Below are 15276 nucleotides of genomic sequence, written 5' to 3' on the forward strand. Positions count from 1 at the left end.
GCAAATATTAGCCTGCAAATGTAAGAGACAGAACAGGTTAACCAAATAGACCCATATGAAGAAACAGAACAGTTAAAGAGATCTTCAGCTTCAAGTGGAGGGTCAATTCTTTGAGTATGAAAGACTTGCAATTGAGACCCTGTAGTATTTAAAGACTGCTTCATCACAGGATCTGTGAAAGGGAAGAAGCATTATATAAAATTAATCAACTACAGCTGCATAAAAATGTATAATAGCTTTGCATACCATATGCATTAGAATTCTTTGACTTCTCGGTTTAAAACCTTTCAAAGCTTTGACTATATACTCATCCAGCTTGACATACTGTATGAGGGTTAATTTTTATCCTCTTGACTGTAGTCACTACACAGCAGCACGCTATGAGTTACATTGAACATAAGATTAGAAGCAGCCCAACAACACCACTGACAGCAAGCAGAGTTAAATTCACAAACAATTGAAGCAATAAAGCAACTATGTTAGGTCCAGTGAGTGTCCTGCAGAGTTTAGCTCATCCCTACTCCAACACACCTGCCTGGATGTTTCTAGCAGTCCCAAAGACCTTCATTAGTTTATTGGTTCAGGTGTGTTAAAAAGGGGTTGAAGCTAAACCATGCAGGAAGGTGGACCTTCTTGAAGACCTCTGCAATAAAGCAACCTGTGTGTTTTACTGGGTATGCTGTACAGGTGCATCTCAAAATATTAGAATATCATGAAAAAGGTAATAATTAAAGATTGGGTAACACACAGTTTCTGCCCATCTCATATTAATCTTGAGTATTTAGTTTGATCAAATTTATAAAAGAGAGATTCAGCTGTACGATTATTTCTGGAAAAAGACGAGCTGCTGGAGGCGGGCAAGGGGGACGGAACTACAGCATGAGCACACAATACATCATCGCATTAATCCCTTCGTGTTTTTTACATTATGCACGTACACGCCGATTGCCAAACTCAGACTTATGACTTAGTTTCACTTACCGCGTGCAGTTCATGTTTGGTATCTTTTAGCACTGGGACCGCGCCATCTATCAGTTTCAAACGATCTCCAAATCCAGCGTTATATCCACCATCTATATAACATCCATCACTGAAATGCCGTGAACAAATAAACACACAACTTCTCTTACTATCACAGGAGTAACGAGCTGCAGCTGCAGGCCCACAGCGCAGCCATTCTTGATAAACGGGTCTTCCTATCGCTCGTCGGTTGGCACGTGGGCGGCTATTTCTTTTGCTTTGCCATGGGCGTGCTTTTACGGGAGAATTGCCTAATAAAAGGAATAGGATTGACACAATACCAAATAGTGTGTATATTGCGGTTACTGTATGCTCACATGCACTCTTTAAAGAAGATTTAAAGAATCATCCTCCATTAGACCTCCAACAGATCTGATATGACATTAAAACAGGGTGTTAAACTCAGTTCCTGGAGGGCTGCAGCTCTGCACAGTTTACATCAAGCACACCTGATTGAGCAAATCAAGGTTTTAAGGGTTACTAGAAATGTCCAAGGAGGTGTGGGTTGGAGTAGGTTGAAGCTAAACTGTACAGAGCTGCGGACCTCCAGGAACTCAGTTTGACACCCCTGCATTAAATCACACTTACGACTCTCTGGTTTTCTTGTCTCTGCACTCTGACTTCACTTTGTCTTCTATAGCAGCTGATCTGAAAACAACATATTTTAATTGGTATTTCACAAAAAATATTCAAACATTATTTTTAATGATGACAGTACAATGTACCCGGTGGATAATATAATCAAAACTCTTCGCAGCCTTAGCAGTTTCCGATGTAAACACTCTTATAAGCATCCCTTTACACAATTTAATCTTTGCACCCATCTGTAATTAAAAATATACATAATAAAATAACAATGCAAGGTTGTCAAGATAAAACAAATATAAACAATCAATGAACACTACCATAGTTCGCTGGTCAGCTCAAGACAAAGTGTTGGCGTATAAGCATACATGTGGATGACGTACATCTGCTAAAATCTCTTTTAAACCAAGTTTTTACTTGGTTGCTTCATGGTGCACATAGGATTTTACGGTCAACAACGTCGAATTATTCAAACACTACGCCATACATCAACAACAAAAAGGAGAAGCATTTTTGGAAAATCCCCTTAGTCTATAGAGTGGAAGTGGTTGGCTGGCAAAGATTTTAGCCAAAGAATGTCATCATCCCGTGTGTATACAGCAGGCACGTGCAGGGGGGGGGCGGAGGGTGCTTGAGCACCTGCCTCTTTGGCCCGTAATGCCAAAAGTGCCCTTTTGTCAAGGCAAAAAATATATATTTTTGTAATAAAAGGCCATTTTGTGAAGCCCAGCTCAATCTAACTATTAGTAAAATTAATGAATAATAATTTAACCCTAAATAAATGACTCACGTGATGACCTTTCACCTGATGACCTCATCTGGGAGGACTCACGTTCAGACGCCTTCAATAGATTAGCGCATTTCCAGGATCTACATACTGTTCGCGGCTGCCGGGTAAGTGGTGTTTTCAGGGTCTTTTTATATTATTTGACTAAAACTATTAACACTTTGAAGTATTATTTACAGTATCACTGTAACACTGGTAAAACAGGCTTAGGCCATGTTCAGACATTACTTCTTTTTTAACAAGAAAAAGTTGACAAAGGCGCTTTTTTAGTAAAAAAATACAAATATCAGCAGAACGCCATGACTTCGGAGGCAGCCCAGAGAAACAGATAAGACAGCGTAACGTAAGTCTATTTGAATTAGAAACAGAGTACGTCTTGCAATAACTAATCACATATTTAAAAACTACATTACTTATTTCTCGCTAGAAATGCAATCAGAAGTTGCTGAAAGTGAAAATTAAACTTACATTTATACAAAACTGTCCTCCAACGGGCGTTTCGGCCGCCATTTTTTTTTTAGAGCTTGAGCCTTCTTGACCAATCACGTTCCTCGCATGTTGTCATGGAAACGACAGGTCTCTATCATTGGTTTGCTGTGAAAAGGGAGCTTGACTTAGGGCGGTTTTTTTCAGAAAAATTGAACTTTTTTTCAACCTCTAAAGACGCTCTGAGCTGCAGAAAGAGACGCCGGCGCTGGCGTTTGAAAAAGCGCTCAGCACTTTTTTGGAAAACACGGTTTATTACATAGGATTATAATGTAAAACAGACGCTAGCAGCTTCGAAAAAGAAGTCAAGTCTGAACATGGCCTTATTCTGATTTTCTCATCTTCCAACTTATACTTATCAACGCTTTTTTTATTATCATTATCAGAATTATATGTTTAATATGACAAAACTATTTTTTCTACAACAGCAAAGACAGCAACATCCCCAGCAGCCCCTTCAACATCAGCTAAGATATTTGGAAGAATGTCAGTAACTAGACAGATCCATCCCCCATTGACTCCCATAGTATTTATTTTCCCTATACCATGGCAGTAAATGGGGGATGAGATCTGTTTGGTTACTGACATTCTTCCAAATATCTTTTGTTGTGTTCAACAGAACAAAAACATTTACACAGGTTTGGAATAATCTGAGGGTGAGTAAATGATGAAAGAATTTTCATTTTTGTGTGAACTATCCCTTTAAGGTTTTTGGACAACTTTATTCACTTAAGTTTCTAATCCCAGCATCATGGCATTTGCTGCTTTATCAATTACAGAAGCATCCGTATCGATACACGTATCGGCAAGGAATGCATCGCGATATACAGTATTGCTGTATTGATGTTTTGAGCACAGCCATATTTAAAGCCTTGTTCCATGTGCCCCTTTTATACTTTGAGCACCTGCCCCTTTAAAGGTCTCTGCACGGCCCTGGTATACAGTATACCCCACTGTATGTTCATAACATTATGTTTTTCAAACTTTTCAAAGATTTACCCCATTACAATCAATTTGAGGAAATCATAAAAATACAGATTTTCGTTAAACATATAAAAGGAATGTTAGTGTAATGTTGTACATGTTATGATGACATTTGTTTCGGCCAATACATTGGACAATGTTTAATAAAAATGTCACCACAGATTTATCAAAAGACTTCGACTAAACACCCATTAAATCTCAGTAATAGTGACCATGAAGGGTTTCATGTATACAACTCTAATGCTTATTATTTAAAGTGCTTACTAATGACTCATCATTTGGACATTTTCATGTCATGTTACAGCAGTTAACATCAGTATTTCACGCAAATGCACACCATACTTAAAAAAAAACTAAGGAATGAGCAATTCATTTCTGTAAGAAGCAACTAAAAACTTAACGTACCATTAACAACATCTGTGGTCAGCATCTTCATCTGCTCGTGTCTGCAACGACTTAATTTGCTCCGTTTGGTCAAATTGAATGTAGCTCCACTGAAATAAAACACGTGCTGTTATACGAGTGATGTCAAAAAAAAAAAAAAAATCACGACTGGTAACGTTACTGACATGAAGTTACATACAAATCTTATCCGGGACAAGCACGCTTGAGATACGATTTTCTATTCAACAGTTCACAAACTTCATCATCAAGTTGTCATTACCTTCGAAAGACAGACCTTCCCTCCGATGAAAGGCAAAACACCAACACTGTTAACTTTAATAAGTAATATATATGAATCAAGTGGTTTCCTCCAAGTCCTCTGAAGCGATCGTTTTATATAATTTAAACTTTAGACTTTATTCACATTTATAATCATCGCACATACGCAAGTGCAAAGCTGGTGAGCGGTTTGGGGATTCGGAAGCTGTCAGGTACTGAAGCACAAGAACCAATCAGTGCCATTTAACGGCTCTGAGACCCATAGATATATATAGCTAGATGCCTTTCAAGCACCCCAGGCACGTAGACATGTCCCCCATCTTGGAACGGTCCACTGACGTCACTCACAGTTGTAAAATGCCCCAATTCTGCGCAGTGAAAACCACACAGGGATCAAAATGCCTGAAAAATGGGATAACCTTTCGTTGTTGTTGTGTGTTCGTGTAGCAGATATAATGTTTTAGTTTACACAACAATAAATATGTTTTCATAATCATGCTCACTGCTCAGTCAGCTTGCTCTTGAGTCTTAACGGAACGGCTCTTCCCGTTGCAATATGGCGGGCGACCTAGCAGAATTGACAGCGGCAGGCGTCTAGTTACATTTATGGTCACTATAATGTGAGGTCAGACCAAAGTAATCAAATGTAGAGAGGGCTCTAGCTCGCTTATGCGTTTCAGGCTGCACAATCGAACTCAGAAGCTTTGATCTCCTTCAAGCGGACATGGCGGACAAGGTTGGTTTTCTGGAAACTCAAATATATGTTTCATTACTTGTTTTCTGTTATATTAATTTAATTTAGCTTTTCGGTTAATGAAAAGTTTTTTATCACGAGATGTCAATGAAAAAAGTTGTGTTAAAATCGCTGTTCTGTACAGTCGTTGGGATGGTGTTATTGTTACAAGTGTTATATTGTAATCAGTTTGTTGCATTTAGTTTCTCTTCAACGCGTATCTATTATGACAAAGCTATAAAAAGAACTACAATGTGTTCGTCATATCGTGCTGCTATAGGAATCATATTAAAAGAAACATTTCTGGGGACACACCCGCGATGACTCAGAATTCCATATCCCAGAATTAAAACAAAATCGTGTTCCTCAGTGTTTTCTGTGTATGCTACTTCAACAGGATCCATTCAGGCAATTTAAAGATCTGTCCCTGCTTAAAGACCAGCTTGAAGACATTCAGCGTAGGGTGGAGAATGACGTTCAGGTTGGTGTCCCACAGGCTGACACATTCTCAAATCTGATTGAGTCAAAAAACAATAACCATGTCTCTCTTCCTCATTTAGGGTGGAAGTGTCCTCAGTTCTCCCTTCCTCAAGGGTTTTTTGGCTGGGTACGTGGTGGCAAAGCTGCGGTCCTCTGCGGTTTTGGGAGTTCTTGTAGGGACCTGCACGGGCATCTACGCTGCTCAGAACTATCAAGTGCCAAACATCGAGCAGACCATGAAAAACTACTTCAGTTCATTCAAGAAGGGCCGATAGAGGGAAACCTTAAAACCATCTCAGTGAAACAGTGCCTGATCCAGGAACTTCATCTTGTTTTCAGATTGTTTTTTATTGCCTTCCAGCGTTTCATAATGTTGCCACTCATTAGAACACACCAAATTAACTGGAATGCATAGCTATATTAAAGAATTGGCGGCTCCTTATCTTAGCACCCTTTAGTTTATTTTCTGTTTAAAACCTGAATGCAAAGCATCTTGAGTTACAGTTTATATTTTGAAGAATATGAAGATGGTGGTAAAAATGGCCAATACTTTCATCTTTATTAATCTTGTTGATGTTATCATGTTTCATATCATGCCTCTGTGGTTTGTTATTATGTTCTGTTACACACTTTTTTCTTAAGTTTATTTCATGTAGACAATTTGGTACGACAGACACATTGTATATAACGTGGCTTTGTAAAATTCTGTTACATGTCAAATGTAAGAGGTCGGTTCTTGAAAAATTATACTAAATTTTGCACTTTAGCTCTACCACTTCTGTTTTCAATAAACAGAAAGCCACTGTTAGGAAGTGAAATTACAGTCCTTTCAGAAATGGCTTTTTACATGGAGTATTATAATGTATAAGAAAAATAAAAAACAGACTTCAATAACGTTTCATGTTTAAGAATGTTGGGAACATTTTTTTCTATTGGCATGTATTGTAAAACTATGATCATATTTTTTGAAAGATTTGCTACGTTGCATGCTAAACTTTTAGAAGTTTTGAAAGTGTTCTATTTTACAAAATAAAAACTTAAAATTTGACTTTTGATAAACTTGAATCACTCTTTGCATTTAATATATATATATATATGTGGGAAAATGCTAATTCATATAGTTTGTCTTACAACTTAAAAATTCTAGGGTTCGAAAAATCTGAACACAAACAACATGTTAGAAATGTATTTTATTTTCCCTCTTTGTTAGCTCTCAATCTTTGAATAACTATTGTTCAATATATTATCCTTTTCCTCAAACTTATCCACAATGTTCAAAAACAGGAAATTAATAAAGGTCAGTAAAAAATAAGGTAAGCTTCTGTCACACATTTAAGTAAAATATAAAAGCCCAACACTGCTGACGTTGATTAGACAGAATCTGTTATTATTATCAGCATACTTAACTGTTTAATATTGCCACTATTATGATGAACAATAGCAAGCTCTAAAATCTTAATTTCTAACCAGACTAGATATTGAAAAGTAACTGAAAGAATATATATTTATGAAGTTTCTGAGGAAATCTTCAGTGTTCCTCTTCACTGCTCCTCTTTTCCCAAAACCAGAGAGCTCATTGGCACTGACTCGGCTAAAATGAAGGACAGCAATACATACAAAACATTTATATGAAACTTATATGCATGTGCAAGAATAATGCAATGACGAACATTTCAAATCAAACTGATTAACATGAATGTTCAGCTCATACCCAGTTTGGCGGTCTCACACTGAGCAGTGCCCTTGGTCACAGAATCAGGGCTCTCATTGCCGTTCTTGTCCACACACCAGCATATGTCAGTCCCATCCCAGCACTGCTGGGCCAGGTAGTCTCCGTTGCTGTCACATTTGGGGCGGAATCCAGGAAGGACACTCTTACCCTCACCAGCAGCCTCCTTCTGGCACTGGGTTTGAATAATTAGCTCTGTGTGACAGACATGACATGGACTACTGAGCAGAAAATACATTGCGAGTATTTGTCTGTGTGTTTTTGAGGAAGGACAGGAAGTAAATTAGATGTTCTGAGAATGAAAAGGTATTGATACCTGGTTGAGTAGATGAGGAAGAATCCTGGAACATAGAAAATTAAAAATACAACACATGAGAGACCGTAAGATAAAAATAAAATTGATGAAATTCTTTATACAGTTGAATAAGAGACTCTGTGATGGCTCCAAATTTGGTGTAAAAAAACAATAAATTAAACTCAAAATATTATACTTTTTTATAGTTATATTTTTGTTCAAGCATTTATTCTAAATAATCATATCTTTCTGGCTTCACTTTTATCTAGAAATGTGTAAAATAGTAATAACAAAGAATGGGCAGGTTTGTGCAAACTTTAGGCTGTTAGTGTTCTTACTGTAAAACTTCCGTCATTATTTAATTTTATGACTCAATGATGACACCACGTGGACAATGCTCACATCGCAGCACATCAAAACAGGAAATGAGAGTTTGATGTACCTTCTTCTCCTCCGTGGAGATATCCAGCGCCAGAGGAAGAGAGCTCATGGGCAGATGCATTTTCACGGGGGCGCGCATGGCTTTTCACAAAACAAAAAGTTAATTGTAATATGAACTTTGGCTAGATAACAGTAAAAAAATTGCACTGTGTTGGTAACTACTGACACAAGTGAAATAAGATAGAATAATTATTTAAAAGTCACGGTAAGCCATGCAGACCCATAGATTTGCGGCCGATCTCCTGTAGGCGGTCAGTGCGTCTCTCCAGTGTTTCCAGCTGCTGTTTATGACTGAACGCCATGTAAGCAGTGAAGGCCTGACCTGCGATCAGTATGCCTGCCAGCAGAGTAACTCCTGCCACCTTCAGGGCCCGCTTATTGGACCCTCTGACACAACAAAAGCAGCAGAGTATTTCGATTAAATGCATATAATACGTATGTTTAGACATCGTTCGAATAATGGACAAACGTTGATAATACGGTTTACCTGCATTAAATATTTCTAATGTACAGGTTCAAGAGCATACACAAGAAAAAACGTATATTCTATTTGTATTTCGTCATAGGACGAAATGTCAAAAACACAAAGTGAGAAAAATTGTTAGCCTAATTCAATGTTTTCCAAAAACATATCTAAATTATTAAATATATAAAATACCTGCTATAGTAATAAGAATAAATTTGTATTGTATACATGGTAATATTGTAAAATGGAAACTACGCATTGTTAAAAATGAAGCAAAGAAAAACCTTTCATACTAAAGTTTATATGTAACAAAATACGCATTATTTTTTTAATCGTTTTGATGTTTTTATAGTAAGGAATTTTCATTTATTTTTAAATCATTTTAAATAAATTCATCTACATCCAGCATAAACTACAGACATGTCTACAAAATAAAGATTTTCTCACCCTCTTTGAGCTGGCATATTGATGGTTTCCGCACTTGGACTGTTGATCAGTGGAGCATGGTTTGACTCGGACATTTTTAAAGAATTAAAGTTTTGTCGAGCCGAATACAGTTTTTCTCACAGCACACTAATAAGAAAATGTAAGAGACGGGGAAACTCTATTGAAAGTCTTCGGCTGTTCGTATTATTTGATTGGCTGGGGTGTTGCGCGTCATCAGTTGTCAGTCAGATGTGAACTTGAATGCACTGATCCACATATCTCACACGCTTAACATCTTGTTTCCTGCCCAAACACGAACACCACAACATACTACAGAACGTGTAATTTAATGAATAATCTTATTTTTCATTAAAAAAAAAACCCCACCGAAGACCAAATTAATATGTAGCAGCGTGGGGTCAGTCAGTTATAACGATCAGCAACTACAATGACGTCACTCAGGTTACATATTTTCTTAAGATACTTTTTTCTTAAGGAACATGCCGTTTATATATGCTTTCATTAGCAGGGTCAAATCCTAGGCTGTATAGCGCTATCCTTTATCTTAAAGGGATAGTTCACCCAAAATTATAACTCATTTACTTATGTCAAACTTGTATGACTTTCTTCCACAGAACACAAGCTATTTTGAAAAACGTTGTTAACCAAGCAACAGCAGTGCCCATTGACTTGAATTGGTTTTGTGCCAATACAATAGAAGTGAATGTGTACCGCCATTGTTTGTTTACCAACATTCTTCAAAATATATTCTGTGTTTTGAAGAAGTCACAGGTTTAAGATGATAAAATGGCAAGTAAATGCCAGGATTTTTGGGTGAACCATCCCTTTAACATAACTCCTGTAACATTTTCATTATCAGGTTCATGTTTGTCCAACCTGTTAGTCGTGAGCGTTTTTAATAACCATGGGATCAGGACCTGTTTGGTCAGGTTAAAATATTTTTGCACCAAGGAACAGTCTTGGCAAAATTCAGATGGAATCTTGGTATTCCCCTAAAGTTCAATGCTTTGGATGTGAACCAGAACGATGCATGAAACCGGTTAGGCATGTATATAATAAGATTAAAATAAACACACCAGAATCAAAGCTTAGCTTGATATTGCAATCTTAAAACCTTGCTTGAAATCTTGATAAAGACATGAGACAAAATATCATTTAACTTTTTATTCTGAAAAATCCAAGATAGTTTACAGACGACGTCCACGACGACCTCCCTTTCTGCGGGTGCTGTCTGATGGAATGGGGGTGACGTCCTCTGTAGGAGAAAGCGAAAGGGGATTTGAGACTTCCTCATGAATACCATTTCATAACACAATGAATAGACTAAGCATGTACGAACAGTTCTGGATTTAAACTCACCGATACGGCCAATCTTCATACCAGAACGAGCCAGAGCCCTGAGGGCAGACTGGGCACCTGGTCCTGGTGTCTTGGTTCTTAAGGTGGGAAAGAGAGGGCCAGAGGAATGAGAGAAGTCGTCATATAAGCCATTATGCAAATAAACAACATAAATGAATATACATTACATGAACAGACAAGATCTCAGTAGTTATATGGGAACAAAGATATATATACACACCAGAGGTTGCGCTAGACTTTATCGTCCGTCATTTGACAGGCTCGTAAAAAAATCTGTTAGTGAAGTACTCGCGCTGTGCTTGCGTTTACTCTCTGAACTTACTATATTTTAATAAAACTGAATGCCCAATAAAGCCGTTGTTGTTTATATTCTTTTATATATTTAATGTTTCTGTTGTCAGACATAAAATAATAATTACAGACAAATATTTATATTCATGTCTAGTCAGGAACAAATGACAGGTGCTTGTAAATGGTGTTTTGTAATCACTCGCTCACAAGTAAGCAGCGGCTTGGTCATGAATGTGCTGCTTCTGCCGCTCACTGAACAGAGAAGACGCCAACAGACATTTTTACACTCACTGAAAGTTAAGGTTTATCCAAAAAGACGCTAGTAGCTTTTCTTAAGGAAAAACTCTAAACACCGCAGCACTGAGCGCCTTTGTGTGTATGCATGAACACGACGCGGGGGTCTGTAACAGATGCATCTGCACTGTGAGTGTCCGCAGACAGCACAGGTGTTTTCCAAAACGGACTAGGCATTGCAAGTAAGCTAATAAATGGGAAACACACGTCCCTTCGCTATCGTGTTCAGGGCAGGGGTAGTAGCCTACGACCACGCTCTAATAAAGGGAAATGACAAAACGGGGAGTTACAAATTGCTCATTGTAACCTGTCAAAATGACGGAAGGCCTTCAGATTTTTCCGTCACTGGTACAAAAATCTGTCAATGACGGAGAATTTTCGGTTAACGCGACCTCTGATATACACCCCTAATCTATTTATTGCTCAAGCTTTCTGTTGAGACACTTAGTTGACTTGTGTCTTGTGCTTTTGGAATCTCACCTGTTGCCACCAGTGGCCCTCAGCTTGATGTGCAGGGCAGTGATTCCCAGCTCCTTGCACCTCAAAGCAACATCCTGAGCTGCCAACATAGCAGCGTAGGGAGAGGACTCGTCTCTGTCGGCCTTCACCTTCATCCCACCAGTCACACGGCAGATTGTTTCTCTGCAGATTGAAAGCAAAACTCATTCAGAATAGGGCCGCACTCAAAATGTAATGACGAAAGCAGAACAATAAAAAGGAAGTGCAATGTAAAATCATCCTTTTTATATTAAACCCTTATGGTTTTCTTTTGGAGAACACAAATACAGAACCATTGGCAGACAGTTTTCAGATTCACTTTTGTGCGTTTTAAGAAGTAAATGAGGACTTGGAGCCGTTTAGCTCCAAAATAAAATCTCCTTTTAGTGCTGCATACAACTTTACGCTACAGCTTCCAAACACAACTTTTTGTCTGCGAGTTCGCATATGTTTTATGAATAAATGTCAATGTCGTTCTATCCGATTTGAGCACTTTAATAAAGGACACATTTAACATGTTCAATAACACACACCTATTTTATGAATGAGTACATTGCATGGAACATTATTCCTTTGGCAAAACATGCAAGATGAGTAAATTACAATTCTCACTCTTGCATCAACTCAACTCTCAACTCAACTTTATTTATATAGCGCTTTTACAATTTTCATTGTTACAAAGCAGCTGTACATGAGACATATTGACTATAAGCAAAATAATTAAAGTTGTACCTGCAGAAACAAGAAAAGGTTGAAAACACAGAAGACAGACATACCCACATACAGAGCAGAGGCCCTAAGACTGAGCCCTGTGGTACACCGTACTGGACTTGCGATTTGCGTGACACCTCATTGTTTATTGCTACAAATTGAAAACGTTCGGATAAATAAGATTTAAACCATTTCAAAGCTATTCCCTTAATGCCGACATAATTTTCGAGTCTATGTAGGAGTGTGCTGTGGTCAATGGTATCGAATGCAGCACTAAGGTCTAGCAGCACCAATAACGAGATACAACCTCGGTCAGACGCCAATAGCAGATCATTTGTAACTCTGATCAAAGCAGTCTCTGTACTGTGACATGCTCTAAATCCAGACTGGAATTCTTCATTGATGTCATTCCTTTGGAGGAAGGAGCATAATTGAGTTGAAACTACTTTTTCCAGAACTTTAGATATGAAAGGTAGATTCGATATAGGCCTGTAGTTCCTTAGTTCTCTAGGGTCGAGTTGGGGTTTTTTGACAAGGGGCCATGCATCAATGCCAAGCTGTGTTTTGTCTGCTGCTCCAAAAAACTAGACCTTAGATTTGAAGTTTTTCCCCCTTTTAAAACAAGGATAAATCGCATCTTATCAGCTGATATTGAGCTTATCCCTAGTCTCTGCATACTTACTTGCCGGAGAGGTCAGTGACATGCACAAAGGTATCGTTGAAGGATGCAAAGATGTGGCAAACACCAAAGACATTCTCGCCTTCAGCCACCTGAGGTCCCAGGCTGATGACCTGCTCTTCCTTCTTTTCCTTACCCTTGCGAGGTGCCATTGCTACAAAAACACATACAGGTCAGATCAATTAGACAAATAATGGAAAAACATCATAATCAACTAGTTTTAAGGATGAAACATCGAAATAATTTCTTAATGATACCTTTAAATTGTATACGTTATAGATTAACAGCCTCCTGCTAACTTAGTCTAAACAAACTGGTGTGTGTCATGCAATGTTTTACTACCACAAATCAACTTTAGTTATAGACATTACAAGTTAAACATTGGCGAAGAAAAGCATTTATGCATGTAAAAAACAAACAAATGTCCCAGGCGAAAAACATGTTCACTCACCTCAACATGCTAACTGTGCTTACAAACCGACGGCATATATTAGCGTACGTTTCTTATTATAAGGGCGTTTAAAAATGTAATGCGTAACTGATCCTACATTCTATTATCCACACAAACCGACAAACAGAAAATTCAGTCTCTGAATATACATCACATGCAACCAGCGGCTTTAACGCATGCAGTTTGTCTGACTAGACCAATATGGGGGCTGGATTCCGCTAGACCTGCACTCTTCATCGGGCGAAAATAACATATTTGACACAATGTATTGAAGTAATATCGTGTCATCCTGCAGCACAACATTTTATAGAATAACACTGTAGTGCGGTTTTATATGTAACGCACTTTATAAAGGTTGGATTCGAAAGGATTACAAACTGTGATATCTTACCTATGTGTGTCTCTAATCGAGGCCGAAACAGGAAAGGAAAGAGAAACCGCTACCGGGTTGAAAGTTCAATCTCGAACGGCGGAAGTGATGTTGATAAAAAATATATAATAAAAGTCCCCAGCAACAACAAAAAACCGTAATGATGATGATAATGATAATAATAATAATATACATAGAACATTATTAATACTACGATTACTATTTCTTTTATAATTTGTATTTTTATTTTTGAATTAAAAAACGCACACTAGGAATCTTAAAAGCAGTGAATGGCGGTAAAAAGTACGACAAAACAATGGCTAATTATGAATACCCGGACACTTTTTAATTTTTTCTATGTTTATTTATTTTCTATATTTATTTTTTATATTATATAATGTATATTTATTTCTATTAATGTTTACAATTGTGACTGTTTTATCGTTTCAAAAATAAAAAAGATGTAAAGACAGATTTAGAGCATGCATACACCCCATAAAAATCTTTTTGTAAGTAAGTAAGTAAAACGTATTTATATAGCACCTTTCACAGACAAGGAGGGGTCAGAAAGTGCTTTACATTAAAATAATAACAGTAAAATACATATGCATTACCATGTTAAAACAACATCACCAATGCAAACAGGAGAACCATATCGTTAATCAAAAGCTAAAAGCCAAAAAGATGCGTCTTTAGATGTTTTTGAAAAGACTCCAAAGAACCCATAGTTCTCAACATTAAAGGAACAGAGTTCCAGAACCGTGGAGCTATCACACAGAAAGCACGATCACCTTTAGTCTTAAAACGTGTTCTGGGAATAACTGTAAGGTCTTGGCCTGAACCTTCATAAAGATGTACATTTGTAAAGCCTAGTACACAAACAAGAGATCATAAAAACTACAAATGAGTTCTTAAAAACCAATACAAGCCTCTCAATTGCTTGTTCAAATAATACGCACAAATCACTCAGGCCATATGTTGTACACTGCGTTACAATTCGTTTGTATGGAACAGAGTGCTCAGTCTTCCAAATGTGAATGAACAGTTTGTGGTTAATGTAGCGGCTCATTGGCAGTGTCAGAATGATTGAGTGTATAACTGTATAATCTGCTTTGATGAGTGTGTGATGTGGAGGCAAGCCATGCTCACAGATGCCCTGCTGCTAACAGATTGAGATATAGCTGTAGTTCGTCTGTTACAAATATTAAATCATCTAAGAGTGACACGCCACTGTTTTATGAGACAAGGTCTAGCTTATACTAGTCCATATAGACAGATGCTTCTCGTCTTTTTTATGTCCTAAATGTACATCTTTATGAAGGTTCAGGAGCGTGTTGGTGTTCGAAACCACACTTGGAATATGAATTCATATTACCAGATGATGCTCTATATTTGTATATTATAAAAATGCAATACATTGTATTTTATAATTAGACAGTATGTATTAGGGTCAATGAAGTATAACGATCACTTATCATTTGGTGAGACCAATAAGATCAATTGTATT

General features: G+C 37.5%; 3 protein-coding genes and 1 long non-coding RNA gene across 5 annotated transcripts; 1 reads left to right on the forward strand and 3 right to left on the reverse strand.

Annotated features, from left to right (window-relative positions):
- LOC130570509 (uncharacterized) lies at positions 1-4700 on the reverse strand. Its single transcript, XR_008964970.1, has 4 exons — positions 4527-4700; positions 4268-4356; positions 982-1271; positions 1-172 (listed from the first exon to the last, which is right to left on the reverse strand). It is a non-coding gene; the product is annotated as an uncharacterized LOC130570509 (long non-coding RNA).
- A 502-nt stretch (positions 4701-5202) lies between these two features.
- Positions 5203-6786, forward strand: LOC130569745 (SLC35A4 upstream open reading frame protein). Of its 2 annotated transcripts, XM_057359571.1 has the most exons (3): positions 5203-5261; positions 5656-5739; positions 5819-6786. In XM_057359571.1, exons 1-3 carry the CDS (start codon positions 5250-5252, stop codon positions 6011-6013), a joined length of 291 nt encoding a protein of 96 aa, XP_057215554.1. In that variant the 5' UTR covers positions 5203-5249; the 3' UTR covers positions 6014-6786. The 2 variants fall into 2 exon arrangements, with proteins under 2 accessions (XP_057215554.1, XP_057215553.1); XM_057359570.1 differs by lacking the exon at positions 5203-5261 and having other exon boundaries at positions 5626-5739.
- Positions 6787-6913: 127 nt separating this feature from the next.
- On the reverse strand, positions 6914-9256 carry cd74b (CD74 molecule, major histocompatibility complex, class II invariant chain b). The gene is made up of 6 exons (XM_057359568.1): positions 9117-9256; positions 8424-8590; positions 8205-8284; positions 7784-7808; positions 7450-7662; positions 6914-7329 (listed from the first exon to the last, which is right to left on the reverse strand). The coding sequence occupies exons 1-6, from the start codon at positions 9188-9190 to the stop codon at positions 7280-7282; spliced, it is 609 nt and encodes a 202-aa protein (XP_057215551.1). The 5' UTR covers positions 9191-9256; the 3' UTR covers positions 6914-7279.
- Positions 9257-10265: 1009 nt separating this feature from the next.
- Positions 10266-13904, reverse strand: rps14 (ribosomal protein S14). Its single transcript, XM_057359569.1, has 5 exons — positions 13791-13904; positions 12952-13102; positions 11541-11702; positions 10476-10552; positions 10266-10371 (listed from the first exon to the last, which is right to left on the reverse strand). Exons 2-5 carry the CDS (start codon positions 13098-13100, stop codon positions 10304-10306), a joined length of 456 nt encoding a protein of 151 aa, XP_057215552.1. The 5' UTR covers positions 13101-13102; positions 13791-13904; the 3' UTR covers positions 10266-10303.
- Positions 13905-15276: the final 1372 nt, after the last annotated feature.

Source organism: Triplophysa rosa, linkage group LG19 (assembly GCF_024868665.1).
Source record: "Triplophysa rosa linkage group LG19, Trosa_1v2, whole genome shotgun sequence".
NCBI lineage: Eukaryota > Metazoa > Chordata > Actinopteri > Cypriniformes > Nemacheilidae > Triplophysa > Triplophysa rosa.

Excerpts from the sequence above, each read along its gene's own strand:
- LOC130569745 (XM_057359570.1), top strand. The coding sequence starts at position 5,641 with ATGCTACTTCAACAGGATCCATTCAGGCAATTTAAAGATCTGTCCCTG. Across the intron at positions 5,740-5,818 it reads GGGTGGAGAATGACGTTCAG|GGTGGAAGTGTCCTCAGTTC; the intron begins GTTGGTGTCCCA and ends TTCCTCATTTAG.
- cd74b (XM_057359568.1), bottom strand. The coding sequence starts at position 9,190 with ATGTCCGAGTCAAACCATGCTCCACTGATCAACAGTCCAAGTGCGGAA. Across the intron at positions 7,663-7,783 it reads TTCCTCATCTACTCAACCAG|AGCTAATTATTCAAACCCAG; the intron begins GTATCAATACCT and ends TCTGTCACACAG. Across the intron at positions 7,330-7,449 it reads GTGTGAGACCGCCAAACTGG|CCGAGTCAGTGCCAATGAGC; the intron begins GTATGAGCTGAA and ends CCTTCATTTTAG.
- rps14 (XM_057359569.1), bottom strand. The coding sequence starts at position 13,100 with ATGGCACCTCGCAAGGGTAAGGAAAAGAAGGAAGAGCAGGTCATCAGC. Across the intron at positions 11,703-12,951 it reads GTCACTGACCTCTCCGGCAA|AGAAACAATCTGCCGTGTGA; the intron begins GTAAGTATGCAG and ends TTCAATCTGCAG. Across the intron at positions 10,553-11,540 it reads AGGGCCACTGGTGGCAACAG|AACCAAGACACCAGGACCAG; the intron begins GTGAGATTCCAA and ends TCCCACCTTAAG.